General features: G+C 40.9%; 1 protein-coding gene across 1 annotated transcript; it reads right to left on the reverse strand.

Annotated features, from left to right (window-relative positions):
- Positions 1 to 92: 92 nt before the first annotated feature.
- LOC109676326 (zinc finger protein 717-like) lies at positions 93 to 14879 on the reverse strand. Its single transcript, XM_074058126.1, has 5 exons — positions 14822 to 14879; positions 14517 to 14734; positions 7675 to 7858; positions 6821 to 6913; positions 93 to 4056 (listed from the first exon to the last, which is right to left on the reverse strand). Exons 1-5 carry the CDS (start codon positions 14877 to 14879, stop codon positions 3734 to 3736), a joined length of 876 nt encoding a protein of 291 aa, XP_073914227.1. The 3' UTR covers positions 93 to 3733.
- Positions 14880 to 16916: the final 2037 nt, after the last annotated feature.

Raw genomic sequence — 16916 nt, forward strand, 5'->3', positions numbered from 1 at the left:
AGTCACTTTCCAAGGGTTCCACCTCTAAGCACCATAGTTGGGCTAAGTTTCGATTATCTTACAAAGATGATAAATTTCAACACAACAAAATATTGGGGAATCACAGAATGTTATTTTATTTGGCAATCTGAGCAGCAAAGCACAGTGGGTGAGGAGTAAATTGGACCCTAAGAAGTAATATAGGGAATAAAGATTTGAAAAAAAAGCTAGGTGCTCAACTCACACCAAATTTTGTCAAACAACACCACACAGAGCTATCAGTGGATTTTATTTTGTTTTTCAATACTGGTGTTTTAACTCAGGGCCTACACCTTGAGGCACTACACCAGTCCTTTTTTTGTCATGGGTTTTTTTTCAAGATAGGGACTCATGAACCATTTTCCCAGGATGGCTTCAAACCTCAATCCTCCTGATCTCTGCTTCCTGAGTAGCTAGGACTTGAGGCATGAGCCACCAGTACCCAGAATGTTAAATCTCTCCTTTTTTGGACATTTCAATTTCAAAGATATACAATTAAAACAGTTTAACACTTAATATCTATGTTCCAAAAAGAATGTTCTCTGAATATAAAATACATAAGAATACTAACACATTTAGGGTTAGAGGCTGGATCATGTGATAGAGCACCTGCCTGACAAGCATGAGATCCTGAGGTTAAACCTGAGTACCAACACAAAGAAAAAAAGTGTTCGTATACAAGCAATAGAAAAACGCATTTCTTGCAAACAGTGGAATAACTACCTGGTGTTTGCAGTGACCCTGGATAAAAGAATAGCCATCCTTGAATATGTTCTTAAAAGTAGCATTTCTGCCATGGATGTGCAATCTGTAATATTTGCAAAAGGAATAAATGTTATAAAATTAACCTCACATGAAGATATTAAGAAATATAAACCTACAACTTCACTGTTCTAAGACCAGGAACTATTCTCCATATGCCCTAATGCAAACTCTAATGAATCACACCCTCAAATAAATTCTCTGTTCTAGAGTATGAAAGGGACCAGATATATGGCTCTCAAAAATATGAGAAAAGTGCAGCAATGTGATTTGCAGGATCATGTGAAGTCCAAGCTGTTGCTAGCACACTGAAGTGAAACTGCCCCATGGGTCAGGAGGAAGTGCACAGTTCATGTGCTCTGACTACAGAGAAGGAACTGTGGGCACCTCCAGTCACAACCAGGAAGAAATCAGGCCTTGGACTAGGTCCTCATCCTCAAGGAAACACTTTCTGCCAAAAATTGAATAGGTTTGGAAGTAGTGCTCCTTGATTAGTCTCCAGGTGGCATGTAGCCCAGTTGACAACTTGATTGCATATTTCTGAGATCTGCAGTAGACGACCTGCCTAAGTCATCTTTACTCTCCTGACTCACAGACACAGAGTAAATCCCTGTCATTTTCAGCTACATTGCTGGCTGTTTCTTATGCAACAGGACAAAACCAATACCCACTTAAATATCCCAAGACACAAAACTTCAGGTTCAGTTGCCTTCACATCACCATTCACATTGGCTGTACAGCCCCTCTCACCAGCCACTCTCTGTTCCAAACATGAGGACACAATATGCAACCACAAGAATGTCAACAGTCATACAACAGGAGAGCCATGTGTTACATGTCTACTGTTTTCCTTTGTGAGAACATTCCCAGACATACCCACAAATCCTATTAGATCCCTGAACTGAGCTGAGATATGGATTGAGCACAAAAGGATTCCTAAAGAAAATATTACTCGTTAATCATAAAAAGAGAAATCAAAATAAATCCCTGAATCACTGCGAAGTGGGTAACAAATGATATCAAGACATCAAGCCAGGCATGGTGGGTCACACCTGTAATTCCAGCTACTCAGGAGGTACCAATCAGGATTGAGGTTTGAGCCCAGCACAGGGAAAAGAGCACTCTGTCTCAATTAATAAGCCTGGTGTGGTGGCAGTACCTGTAATCCCAGCTACATGACAGGTAAGAGGATTGTAATGGGAGGCAGTCCTGGGCAAAAAGGCAAGATGCCATCTTAAAAATAACTAAGCCATTCAAAGAACTAGGGGAATGAACCAAATGGTAAAGAATCTGCCCAGCAAGCATGAGGCCATGAATTCAAATCCCAGTACTGCAACAAGAAAAGATTTGGTCAAAACAGTGAAGATGGTTGATGTGAAGTCCAAGATATCTGTTACAGGCTCCTACCACTTATAGTAATTTTATATGTGATGGGAGTTACTGGCTACAGACTGTATGCTATTTATCAAGTGCTAAGAATTATCAGAAGAAGAGACCTAATTTAATCCTCACACTGATCCTTTGATGTAGATTCTATTTTTACTTCTGTTTTCCATATGAAGAAACAGAAGCCTAGACAGAGTGGGGGGGCAGAGGAGGGAAGTCATAGGCTAGGTGGTGGAGCCAGGATTTAGTGTGTGGCCTCTGTTAAATGCAGAGGGTGCTCAAATGCACAGCACTCAGCACACACATGCACAGCTCTGCTTCTACCCCATGGAGAATGGGGAATAAGAACTAAGGGGGAAATTTGCTTGTAGACATTGCTGTTCACCAAATAGAATGAAACCAATATCACTGCTATGCAAGCTGATTCAAGCTTAAGCTGTTAACAATTTTGTGCCTGACTAGTTCAATTCTATGAAAGTAATGTTTCTTTTAGACCCATGGATGGCACTATGTTAGCTGCAGAATCTAGGTGAAAATAATCTTAAAAACTTGGAGGCAGGTGCAGTGGTACATGCCTATAATCCCAGGACGTGGGAAGCTGAGGCTGGAGGTTTGAGGCCAACTTGGGCCACAGACCTGTCTCAAAAAGGATTTTTTAAAAAAGGTAATAATGGTAATATAAATTTATATACACTAGCAGAAAAAAGTATACAATACTTCCTACTTAATATACTTAACATGATAAAAGCTAGAGTGACACTTGAGGAGAAATGACACTGACTGCACTTATAGGGCTTCTCCCCAGTGTGAATTCTCTCATGTGTGGTGAGATGTGACTTTGAGACAAAGGTTTTATGACACTGACTGCACTGATAGCGTTTCTCCGCAGTGTGATTCATTTCATGGTGTGTGAGTCATGACTTTTGGCGAAAGGATTTTCCACACTGATTACACTGATAGGGCTTCTCCTTGGTGTGAATTCTCTCATGCTGGGTGAGATAAGAATTCAAGCCAAAGGTTTTTTCACACTGATTACAATGATAGGGCTTATGCCCAGTGAGCATTTTCTCGTGATCAGTGAGGTGTGACTTCCAGCTAAAGCTTTTTCCACAATGATTACACTGATAGCAGCTCTTCCCAGTGTGAATTATCTCATGTATAGTGAGGCCGGCCTTCTGGCTAAAGGATTTTCCACAATGGCTATACTGATATGGTTTCTCCCCAGTGTGAATTATCTCATGAACAATGAGGTGTGACTTTCATCCAAAGGTTTTACCACAGTGACTACACTTATAGGGCTTCTTCTCAGTGTGAATTATCTCATGCATAGTGAGGCATGACTTAAAGCTAAAGGTTTTTCCACACTGACTACTGGGCTTCTCCCCAGTGTGAATTCTCTCAATGCTGGGTAAGATATGACTTCAAGCCAAAGGTTTTTCCACACTGATTACACTGATAGGGCTTCTCCCCAGTATAAATTTTCCCATGCTGAGTGAGGTGTGACTTCAAGCCAAAGGATTTTCCACATTGATTACACTGATAGGGCTTCTTCCCAGTGTGAATTCTCTCATGAATGGTGAGGTATGACTTCAAGCCAAAAAATTTTTCCACACTGATTACACTGATAGGGTTTATCACAAGCATGCTTCCCCTCAGTCCTACTAGACAGATGTGTGTTCTGACATACATTCAATTCCTTGGACTTCACTCCTACAGAGCCTGCATTCTTTACAATCAAGTTTGAAATGTTGTTGAAACTCAAATGAAAGACATGTCCTAATATAACTTTCTCCTTAGTTGGTGAGTTGTTCATAGTGATTCCATCTTGCCCCAAATGTCTGTCTTGACTTTCCTCACTGGTCTCAATTATGACATCCACTCTCTGAACATCTAAAATGAGAAATAAGAAAATAACCACACAAATGAAATACATCTAAACATTTCTATAAAATATGCATGTCTATGTAAAGGAGGTTCTACTCCTACTGGCCTAAGATTTCATAAAAATCACAACAGGTATCATCTGGCAAGTAAATAGTTTTCTTACCACTGACTTAATGTAATAAATAACACTAACAGATTTTTATATGTTGAACTGTTTTTCCTTCCTTAAGTTTTATGCCATACCATAGTATTTGTATAAAATATTCACCTACAGCCCATTCATGGTTTTCCATAAAGCACTTCTCCCCTGCCATTTCTTTTCCCCTATTGTTTTGACAATGCCAGGTTCTCCTGCTATTGTTCTTCTCATTATTCTGCTTTGTAGGGTGCAAGAATTTTCAGGACCACCTACTTACAGATTACAAGTGAGGTCCAACTGACTGACATCTAAACTGGAAGATGGGTTTGGGACAGAGTTTTGCATTTATGTTTGTTTAGTTTTTATATTACATGAGGGAATAACTATAGGCATCTAGGGAGCTTTTCAAATATAAAATCTCCTCTTTCCCACTGTAGATGAAAACAACCTTCTATAAAGTCATAATTCAAATTCACTTTGCTTCTCAGGCACATAAGTTATTTTCTTCATTTGACCATCCGGGCCACCAACCTTTGAGCCTGCCTTCTCTATAAAGTGCTTTTCTGGCTCATTCTGAGATCAACAGATTGGGCATTTGTCAGAGCCAGCAGTGAGACCTTGCCTGTGTGAGTTGGTATCTGGTCTTGAGAGAAAGCTCCAAGGAACTGAGGCAAAAGTCTCAGACCAGACTGTGCCTGTCTGGCATCTGGCCTTGTGAGAAAGCCAGACATCCAGAAAAACAGTATTCAAGGTTCCCAGATGGCTTCATGTCCTTCAGATGTAAATAAGAAACTTATGCTGACCGTGTGCTTCTCTGTTCCCATTTTAAAAGAGACATAACAAAGAGTTAATTTTAACTGTGCTTCCTTGTACTAATATAACCCTGACACATAATACTTGGCATGCTTTCTCTGACCAAGTGCTCTCTGTGAAAAAGGAGTTTATAAAAAACAGAAATATGCTTCATTAAAGTGGCTATTGAGCAAGACTCAGTAGTCCCGTCATCTTTTATGGCTCTGGTCACCCATGTCCCGCCGGTAAACGGCAACAGGCATTGTCTCCCCAATTCCTGGTACAGACACCCATGCTTGGTAATCCACTTCTCCCAAATGATATTATCTTGTGCAATGGACTGCCAGCTTTCTCCTATTTCACAGAAAATGAAGTCTTCTCAATATTTCTCTTTCTTGTTTATAATGATACCCACTAAGAGAAGACGGAAATGCTAACTTCAAACTCTACTTCCAAACACAGATCTGAGGTCTTGAACATGAAACTGTCGGTTCACTCAGGTTGGGACCAAGAATGTCCTGGTTTTTCCCCAACATGACCCATATGCTGGATCTCTCATTTTCATGGTGTCTGACACCATGATTCACTAGGCTAACTGTGGACTGTTCTCATTTTCTTATCAACTCCCTAGGTGAACTGGCCTGTAAGTTGAAATAAATAATAATAAATAAATAATTGAAGTTCAAGCTACCAATTTCCAAATATGTGCTTCCAAGAGTGATGTAGATCTCAAATGTAGATTGTATTTATCACCTAGTAGGTATAAATTTTTGAAAACAGGAACTGAAACTCAAAATCTGCCAAGGTAAACACTTAATAATCTTATTAATAATCTTACTACAAATATAATCCAGTGGAACACTACTTCTCCAGTGCACTGGAGGCCCTGGCCAGGTTCAATCCCCAGCATAGCAAATTTAAACAAACTCCATGTATACAATCTTCTCTGACCATCCTTCCTAAATGATTACATCTCATGTTTCTTTTTCTCAGTTTGATTAAGTATTCCTCATAGTTATTTGACTACTTCAAATACATTAATTTATTTTTCTCTCAACAGACTGTAAATTGTATGAAAGAAACATTATTTTCATAATTTCTGTCATTAGTACAAGTATACAATTGCCAGTGCTTTAAAATCAGCTACAGTAGGATGAACAGAAGCATAAATAATTTCTAAATAAGTGTCAAACAATATAATCCCTGAGAAGCCAGGCATGGTTGCACGCACCATCACCAATGAGGCAGAAGCAGGAAGATAGAGACTATAAGACCAGGCAGGGAACAAATTAGGAGTCTGTCTCAAAAAAATTTATACACCATGTGCCAGAGGCAAACACCCATAATGTAGCTAAGTGAGAGGGTGGAGATCGGGAAGATAATGGTTTCAAATCAGCCCAGGTAAACAGTTCACAGGACCCCACATCCAAAAAAAACATACCCAAATGATCTGGAGGTGTGGCTAAAGTGGTAGAGCACCTGCTTTGCGAGTACCTGCCTACTTTGGAAGCTCAAAGCCCTGAAGTCAAACCCCACTCCAACAAAAAAAAATTTAATTTTTAAAAAACCATGAGGATAGAGGATAACACAAATAATGACACTGAGAAAGTAAACAGCAAAGAAAAATATCTAAATAGAACAGGGGTTAGATTTGGGATAAAGGTAACAATATATGTGTAAGATCCCTCCCTGCACACTGTAATGCACAACTTTGATGTGTGCAATCCCATTGTCCTTAGGTCTGCAATCTGTATGACAACCTGGTGAAGTTAGCGCAACACAGCCAACATCTGCTAGGCACACTCTCATGGGCTCCCCACCCAGGATGCAGTGACTGACCTGGTGGGCTCTGCTTTAGGGGTTCTTTTCCCATCCATGGCTCTGCTCCTTGCTCCAGCTTGACAATCAGCTCAGGTTTGGTGATGCAATGCCCTGTTCATGCAAAACAACATGGGATTTTGTCATATGATTCACTCAAGATTTTTCCCCCAAGCATATTTTCTGTAAGGAAGGACATGTTCTGAACCTGTGCTGCCAGCAAGGAAGCTGCTAGCCACATTGGTTATCAAACTCTTGAAACAGGACTAGTCTCAATGAGAAGCAACATTTAAAATTTCATTTAATTTGTCTTTTTTCTTTAATTGCTGTGTTAGCATATTATACTTGTACCAGTGGTATATCTTGACATTTACAAAGTGCTTATAATATGTCTTAGTTAGATTAATCCCCTCCATCATTCTTGTTTATATTGCCTCCCCTCATTCTTAGAACAGTTTCAATAGGTCTCATTGTTCCATTTTTACATGTGAACACATAATACTAACACTATTCACCCTCCTTCACCCTTTCCTTATGCTATAAAAACCCCTGGGCTTGTTTTACCTTCCTTCACTTTTTAAAAAAGACATTTTTTAAAATGCAGGGAGTTTCATGGTGACATTTACATATCACATATGTATGTGTGTGTGTGTGTGTGTTATGCTGTGAAATGTTTCATCTCCTCCATTATAAGTTAGGTTCTTTGAAGCAAGAAAAACCCCAGCTTTGGAACTGTGCAATGAAGGGGTACATGCATGAGACTGGGGTGAACAACTGAGTTCTTCATGGGCTGGAACTGTACACCTAAATAGTTTTCATATATTTACTAAGAAGATAGCATTTGTTCCTGAGGGCAACAGGGCAGTTTCACTCACCCAAGGACACCAGGCTGCTGTAGGTCTCCAGCATCACTTCCCTGTACGGGATCCTCTGAGCCTCATCCAGGTCCTGCCACTCCTCCCAGGTAAAGTTCACAGCCACATCCTCAAATGATACCAACTCTTGAAACACCGTATTTCTTCTCAACTCACCAGCCCTCGAATATGGAAATTCTGGCTTCTGTATGTGAAGGTGGAAGTGGAGGGGGGCAGATTCTCATATGTATTTTGTAAAAAATGCAGCTTCTTCTGTACTCCATAGGGTAAAGGAAAGTCATAGAAATGTACTGCCATTAAAATTAAAAAAATTTTTTGTGGTACTGGTCTTGAACTCAGTGCCTACACACTAAGCCACTACCCCAGCCTTTTTCATGTGGGTTTTTTTAGATAGGGTCTGGAGAACATATTTGCCTCACTGGCTTGGAACCATTATCCTCCTGATCTCTGCCCCCTGAGTAGTTAGGATTACAGGTGTGAACCACCAGCTCCTGGCTATAATAATTTATTATGTACTAAAAATACTATAACAAAGTTTAGTATATATCTAAAAGCATTCTTTTTGCTAGGAATTAAAAAAAGAATAAAAAGTGTCCTCGTGGTACACATCTGTAATCCCAGCACTGAAGAGAATGAGACAGAAGTAGTATGAATTCAACATCAACCTGGGCTACATAACAAGTCAACTGTATTTAAAAGAAATATGAATAAAATTGAAGCAGCTAATGATCTAATATGAAAAAGCCATTAAATATAAACAAAAACCCACAATGTGTTAGAGGAATTGATTTATAACTTCAATGTAAATGAAGCAAGGAAGGAGAACAAATACTTCTATTATACATGATGACTCTACACTTCACTGAGAAGGCTAGGATGTTTAGCCTTTCCATAAGCTAAAAATGTGTTCTCATGGCAACAAGTTGACAGCAGACGTCCACTCACAACCACACAAACAACACCCACCACATTAATGGAACTACACAGAGTACTGTGTTGAAGTGAATGAAACTGCACCATGATGAGTGACAAACACAATATCGAAGGCATCAATAATGTATTTTATATGTATAAACAATCTGCAACAGGAAACTTTATGTGCTTGTTCTTTTCTAATGCCTTATAAACTAAAAGTATGCACACAGACATCACAATATTTCCTTCCTACCTCCAAAAGATTACTGGTGTTCACGCCAGGCAACTCTGCTATTTCTCAAACAACACATGTAATATATGAGGAGGTCAGGTAAGACTGGTGAGCAAACTCAGCAGATCTACATTCCAACAAACATCTCTGGGACAAGAACTGGAAAGGCTTAAGAAAGAGATAAAGAGAAAAAAACAAAGTGAGATGTCAGGTCACAGGGAATAACACTGCAGAATAGACAAGAAACCTTCAAAGAAGAAAAAAGAAAAGGGCAGGAACAGAATTTGGGTAAAAATTTCCTGGATGAAGATAAAAAAGATTTTACTTCGAGGTGATCTGCATGATTACTGCTACTTAGATAATGGAACCATTATGTGATCGTTGGAAAATGGAAGAATAAAATAGCAGGCTGTGTGCCACTGGTTCACCCCTGTAATCCTAGTTACTCTGGAGGCAGAGATCAGGAAGATCCTGGTTTGAAGCCAGCAAGGGCAAATAGTTCATGAGACCCTATCTTGTAAACACACAACACACACACACACACACACACACACACACACACACACACACACCCCAATACAAGAAAACAGCAACAACAAAAATAACTGAAAAAAGAAAGAAAATACCAACATTAAAAAAAGGACTGGCAGAGTGGCTCAAATGTTAGAGAATCTACTTAACAAGTGCGTGGTCCTGAGTTCAAACTCAAGCACTGCAAAAAAAAAAATGCAATGGCAGAAGTGAAATAGGCTTAAACATATCAAATTTGGAACATCTGAGAACAGGTATATGGGACACCCAACTACCAATTACATACATGATTCCAGAGTTCACAAGAGAGATGGAAGCTGAAGATTAAAAAAGAAAATTTGCTAAGTAACAGAATTTCAGTGCTGCCTAAAGTTATCACAGTGAGTGAAATGGAGTGTCTTCTAAGGAGGAAAGTAACAAGAAAAGATTTTAAGGTAGCTAATATTTCCTAAGAGAGAAAAGAAATAGACTACAAAGAATATTCAGAGTTTGTGCCCCCCAAAACAAAATAACAACAAAAAAAACCTCAATTGTAAGCCATTTACCAGGGGGACCTGGGTGACCAGAGCTGTAAAAGATGACGGGACTACTGAGTCTTGCTCAATAGCCACTTTAATGAGGCATACTTCTGCTTTTTATAAACTCCTTTTTCACAGACAGCATTTGGTCAGAAAAAGTATGCCAAGTATTATGAGTCAAGGTTACATTAGTACAAGGAAGCACAGTTAAAATTAACTCTTTGTTATGTCTCTTTTAAAACAGGAACAGAGAAGCAGGAGAAGCACACGGTCAGCATAACTTTCTTATTTACATCTGAAGGACATGAAGCTATCTGGGAACCTTGGATACTGTTTTTCTGGACATCTGGCTTTCTCACAAGGCCAGATACCAACTCACACACGCAGTCCCACTGCTGGCTCTGACACTCAATGTTAAGAACTCTGAGACTCTCATGGTAGAGCATGCTTGTAATCCCAAGACTCAGGGAGCTGAGGCAGGAGGGGCATGAGTTTGAGTACACTCTGGGCTACACAGTGAGACTCTGTGTCTGACAGAAAAAAGGAAAAGAAGCCTCACTTGTATAACTAAGTATATTCACATTCTATGGAGATAATTTCTTTCAATGGTTCACATAGACATTGAGAAAGTTCTTTTTCAAATAACACCCTGGGCCAGGCATGGTGGTATACACCTACAATCCAAGCACTCAGTAGGTAGAGACCAGAGGATGCAAGGTTCGAGGCTAGTCAGGGCTGATAATGCAAGCATGAGCTAAAGAGGATTATGCCTCAAAAATTTGTAAATAAATAAACATACAAGTACCATCCTGGTATCAGCTCTGTTTTAGATAGTATATGGAAGACACAAAAGGAACACATTATTTTAATAACTCCAGAAAAATTTAAAAAGAGTATTGCATTAGCACCAGATAACCATTTTCAGTGCAGAACATTAGAAATGCTATTTCCAGGTTGATCGTGAAAAACTCACAACACCATGTATGAAACCAGGTAATGTTTTACCCTTTGATGAAGTTTTTATGTCACATGAGAAGTTAGCATGCTCTCTTGTCAGGGCATCAGAAAGACCAGAGATAGGTCCAGGCATGGTGGCACACACTTGTAACACTAGATAGTCTGGAGTCAGAGAGAGGAAGATTGTGGTTCAAGGCAAGCAAGAGCAGAAAAGTTAACAAGACCTTATCCCAAAAACCAAGCTGAGTGTGGTGGAACACACCTGTAATTCCAGCAACAAAGGAAGTGAAGGTAGGAAGATTATGATGCCCTAGGCAAAAACTCAAGACCCTGCCTGAAAAAAATAATAAAAGGAAAATGGGTTGGAGGCATGGCTGAAATGGTACAGTGCATGTCTAATAAGCAAAAAGTGTTCAAACCTCGTTACTGTACTCCCCATCAACAAAAGTCCAGAGACAAATTTTGCTCAACACAGATTTTTTAGCTTCTTAACACCTGCCTAAGGCTGGATGAAGTAGCTCAAGTGGTAGAGTGTCTGCCTAGCATGTGCACAGCCCTGAGTTCAAACTCCAATACTGGAAAAATAAATAAAAAAGGAAAAACCCTGCCTATGTCTATGTGCCAACTCTATCTTATTTATGTGTATCACCCTGAAACTGTTTTACTCATTTCTACAATATCATTTGTATTTACAGATTTCACAAAGGTCATAAAATACTATGTAAAACAAAGTAAAGAATAAGCAAACAACTCAGTGGAAATTATTTCATTTTTTATGTCTCTTTGAAGCACATTCTGGAGGTGTCACTGGGAGAACAGCAGACACTCTACATATTAGCTGGAAATAAGGGAAAAAAACCACTCTGTAGGAGAATATTCCCTTACACAAGAAAAGGTAACATAGACCACAATTACAGATCTATGTACAAGTCCATTAATTCGTAGTGATTAAACATAAAATTTATTATTGGGCCGGCTGCTGGTGGCTCACACCTGTAATCCTAGGTACTAAGGAGATAGAAATCAGGTAGCAGTTAGATGTAAGTGGTGACCACAAGAGGAGACAGGGAAATTATATTATTTTTATAAAATTTAAAGGGACAGACTCTGACATTGGAACTTGGAGAGCCATAACAGCTAGCCCTCTGCCATGTCATTTTAGATGCTAAGTTACAGGAATAGGGAGACAAAGAGGAACAGCTTGCTTCTTCTTTCCTCTTTGAGTTAACCAGCTACAAGGATCTTTGGAAAATAACCAAAGGAAAGTTCTAAAGCACACTCCTGTCTCTGTGATTTAGGTGGGCTATGGGTGTGACTGGGTATGATTAGGGAGGCTGACCTCTCCCTGTTTTAACAGCCATTTTAGTCACCCATGCCCATTATGTTTCTTTTTGTCCTTCCTGTTTTGCTTATCCTCCAATGCTGGGGATAGAATCTAGGGCCTCATGCACACTAGTCCAATATCCGCAGCCCCTTCAGCTATTTTTTTATTTATTTATGTATGTACATGTTCATTTACATATACATTTATATGTTTATTGGTGCTTGGGTTTGAACTCAGCACCTTTTGCTTGCTACAGAGGCACAATGCCACATGAGCCACAACCCCAATTATGAAGGGGTTTTTACTTACTTTTTTAACATCTTAAACAAAATCCACAAATCCAGAAACCATGAGCTAGGCTCACCAAGCCAAATCCGCTTTTGCAGCAGACCCCTTATCTTTGACCACGTGTATTCACCCATCTCTCCTGTATAACAGTTAAGAAATGGGGACCAATATTTTTGAGTTTTTGCCCCCATTTCCAGCATGGGGTACAGGAAATGTCTCTCTCTCTCCCCGCTGTCTCCCTTGCTCTCAGTCTAGGGAAAACCTGCATTCAGTCTGTTGAAAGTATAATGGTTTCCTAATAAACTGTATTTTTACTTCCACTGAATCTTTGCCTCTTGCTTGAATTCTTCTGCTGGACGCAAGAACTGAAGTAATTTTCAGGACCATTTTTCTGGTAACAGGAGGATTTTGGTGTCAGTCCCAGGCAAATACTTCAAAAGATCCTATTTCAAAAATACCCATCACAACACAAAAAAGAAGGACTAGGAGGTGGCTCAAGGAAAAAGCATGAGGCCCTGAGTTCAAACCTGAACCTACGAATTAAAAAAAGAACCAAAAACCAATTACAATTAGGCTAATAAATACATAATCATTTGACACAGCAATAAATAATGATCACAGTTCGAGGCCAGCTCAGACAAATAGTTCATGAGAACCCATCTCTAAAATAACCAGAGCATGGGCTGGCAGGGTGGCCAAAGTGGTAGAAGTGCCTGCCTAGCAAACATTAGGCCCTGAGTTCAAACCTCACTATTGCCAAAATAAAAAAGAGAAAGAATTTTTTAAACAAAAATTATGTCTGCTAAAAACGCACTTGGGGCCCATAGCACAATAAAAAAAAAGAAAAGAAAAAAAAGCATACTATTAAAAAAAAAAATACACCTGGGGCCTGGATATACTGGTACATGTCTTCAATCCCAGCTTCACAAGGAAGGTGAGGTAGGAGGAAGACCATGGTCTGAGGCTTCCCCCAGGCAAAAGCAAACACAATTTGAGGGTTGGGGCGTGGTTCAAATGGTAAATCTGCTTGCTTCAAGGCCCTGAGTTCAAATCCCACTATACTAAAGAAAGAAATAAAAGGTTATAGTAAAAAAAAGACCCTATCTGAAAAATTAACTAGAAGCAAAAATGGTTGGGAGTGCAGCTCAAGGATGCAGTGCTTGCAAGGCCCTGGGTCCAAACTCCAGTACTGCCAAAAAAAGAAAAAATAAAATTACTTGGGGTGTACAACAAACTAATTACTCCCCCACAGGACTCAGAAGCGCATTTCCACTGTAATTACTCCTCTTTTCATGGAGACATGCATGCTGCAATTCAGTATTTTTCCTGAACCTCATGCATGACATACTTGGGACACCGTCCCTGTGATGGTTCCAAGGAGTCGCCTCCACATACCCACAAGACAAGGATCTGCGCTGTTAGATTTGCCCTGGCCAAGAGGACACCACTTGATATGCCACGACTACGTGAGGAAGGGATTTGCTCCAAGATGTTCCTTCCTGGCCACAGTCACACTTAGCAGTCCCATAACATAAATCAGCCCCATGCAATCTTAGGAATGAGGCGTCCCCACAGCCTGAGAAAAGCAGAGAAACTGACCAGGCAAGAGAAAAATCTGGAAATACAGAAAGCCCCACAAGCACCAAGAACGGACCTAGAGGACTCCACCACATCCTTTTCTTTGTGTTAAGGCAGAAGCCTTACATATATAAATAACTCAGCCCTCTCATGCTTGGGGGCACCAGGTTTCAGGACCTTGCTGTGCATCTCTCAGGTCAGCCTTTCTCTATCAATAAAGTTTCTTTCCTGCCAGTAACTGGTGCTCCAGTCTCTCATTCCTGAGAGTGTTCTGAGAGCAAGAACCCTCTAGCACAGCCGTGGATTCCCCCGTGACAACACTGCAGACCTACAGCCAGGCAGTCACACACATGACTGCTGCGACTTTCCCTCCCAGCCTGGCTTGGCTGTGCCCGCCACCTGTGTCAGAGACCGGCGGGATGATGACTGTGGATCTGCCAACACCTCGTCAGGGTGGCTGTTCCTCCTCCCTAGGATCCCCAAGGCCTCTTTCTCTCACCTTCACATGGACTCTCAGAAATTCTGTGGAAGAACTCAAATTTCCCGCCACAGCTTCCTCAAAACCAACAGGTACCGCAACTTCCCGTGGTAAATTCCTGGCGGAAATCGCTGGGGATGGGTTGGCGCCTGCGCAGAGGAAACCCAGAAGAACTGCACTCCTGACACTGGTGAATGGACTGTGTGAGACTACATTTCCCACAAGCCTCTGCGCAGTTCCTGTAAGTGGAAGGGACGCTTCATTTCCTGGGAGGTCTTATTGCAAATAGACCAGGATGAGATGCTTTAGGATTGGGCCATACCCACGTGATATCCATGTGGACTCCTGCTTCTTTATTAAACATGCTCTCACAATCCAGCGCATTGTGGTATACTTTAAAACATTTGGCTTAAATGTATTGTGCTCACATCGTAGCTCAAGCCTGTAATCCTCCCTACTTCATACCTCGATCTGGATCATGGTTGGAGGCCAGGCAGGGCAAAAAGTTCTAGAGACCTCATTGATAGACCTCTTGTGTCACAGCTCATCCATTTGCTGTCCAGCGGGTCCCTGGGTATTGGATTTCAGACAGGGAAATTCCATGATGCATAATATGAGGTTTTGACATCAAAAGCTCCTGCCAGGAGATCCAATGACTTCTTGAAGAGAGATGGAAAATGCTCTGCCCCACCCAGGTGGGCCTCCAATCACAGAGATTAAATTGTTGTCTCCAAGTAATCTTTTAAAATAAGGGGGAGAAAGGCGAGGCAGAGCCTGGCCTCTGGGAAAGGAAAATTTTAAGTAGCAAGGGAAATTCATAAGGACATAACAGGTCTTGTTATACTGTAGCCAGACTGGTGCCAATATAATTGGTATCCAGTAATTAGAAATGTCAGAGGGAAAACTAGCAACACTGGATATCTTACTTTAGGACTCATTGCAGAAGACAACACGTGGCTTCTGGAGTCAGGCTCTTGTCTTTCAGTCTTTGTACAGATAAGCCTCAGTGCTGCTTTGACTAAAATGGGTTTTAATGTTATTCAGTAGTCCATAGAGCTGTTAGGATCAATACAGTATTTAATAAATGATGGCTGCTATTGGTTGTGTTAGATTAAATCTGATGAAGTTGCCAGTATTTGGCTGGGACCTGCATTGTTCAAGTAATGGTACTGAGGCAGGGTAAGAAGGGAAAGATCCAGATTCTTCTGACTTAATATTATATTTCAGGTTTTAACATTTTTCTCCCTCTCTCTGAGCCTTCCCTTCCATAGCAAATATGTGCAAATTTTTGATGCATTAGCTCAAACCACCACCTTAGCCCAGGGACCACCCAAAGCCTTCCCCACTCATTGATTTCTGTGATTGAGCTCACTCAGGTTTTCCCCTCACATGGGATAGCACAAGTTTTAAAATCACCTGGAAACATGGAGAGCTGTCTTTGCTTCTGCCTAATACCTTATCCACCATGGCCTCCTGTAACATTTCCCCTAACCTTTAATACAACTTTATTATTACCATCAGTAGGACAACATGTCCTGCCTTGATTCGACCACATGGGATATAAGAATCTGGATTTTCTGTTTATCAACCCGTACAACCTCTGGCAGGCACCTATGTTTTTTTGAATCCCCCTTAGCTGGTTCCCATGTGCAGTGGGGTTGAGAACTAGTTTCATGGAGGCATGGTCACACGGAATCACACCTGCCTAGCAAGCATGAAGTGCTGAGTCCAAACCCTAGTACCTCCAACAACATAAAACAGGGAACCAGTGTCTTAAACTCAGTTTATTTGTGGGGCTCCAAAATTGTATCTGCAGAGACAACTTTGTGACAGTTCTCTGAGTTGTAGCCCAAGCCTGCCATTCTCAGGGCCACCAGGCAGAGGAGGGGCGTGTTTATGGTCAGGATGTAGACATGGTTTATCCAGATGGATAAAATACGGTCATCAGAGTCTCACCAGTGCTCAGAGGTTGGGCCCTGGAGTGAGTGATGTTTTTATTGTTGTTATTATCATTGTTGTTGTTGTGTGTGTGTGTGCATTTTTGCAGTACTGGGGTTTGAACTCAGTGTCCTGTGCTTTCTACACAAGTGCTTAACCACTTGAGTCACAGCACCAGCCCTGAGGAGTGACTCTGTACAAGAGGGACTGTCTCAGCTTGGCTCAGTTGCTCAAGCCTGTAATCCCAGACACTCAGGAGTTGGAGATCTGGAGGATCACTGTTCAAGACCAGCCTGGGCAAAATGTTCCCAAGAACTCATCTCAACCAATAACAGCTGGGTATTGTGCTGCACACCTGTCATCCCAGCCACCAGAGAAGTGTAATTGGAAGATGGTGGTCCAGGCTAGCCTGGGCATACAGTGAAACCCTATCTCAAAAAGAAATAAAGCGAACAGTGATGGGGGCATGGCTCAACTGGTAGT

The sequence above is a fragment of the Castor canadensis genome, chromosome 2 (assembly GCF_047511655.1).
Source record: "Castor canadensis chromosome 2, mCasCan1.hap1v2, whole genome shotgun sequence".
Classification (NCBI taxonomy): Eukaryota; Metazoa; Chordata; class Mammalia; order Rodentia; family Castoridae; genus Castor; species Castor canadensis.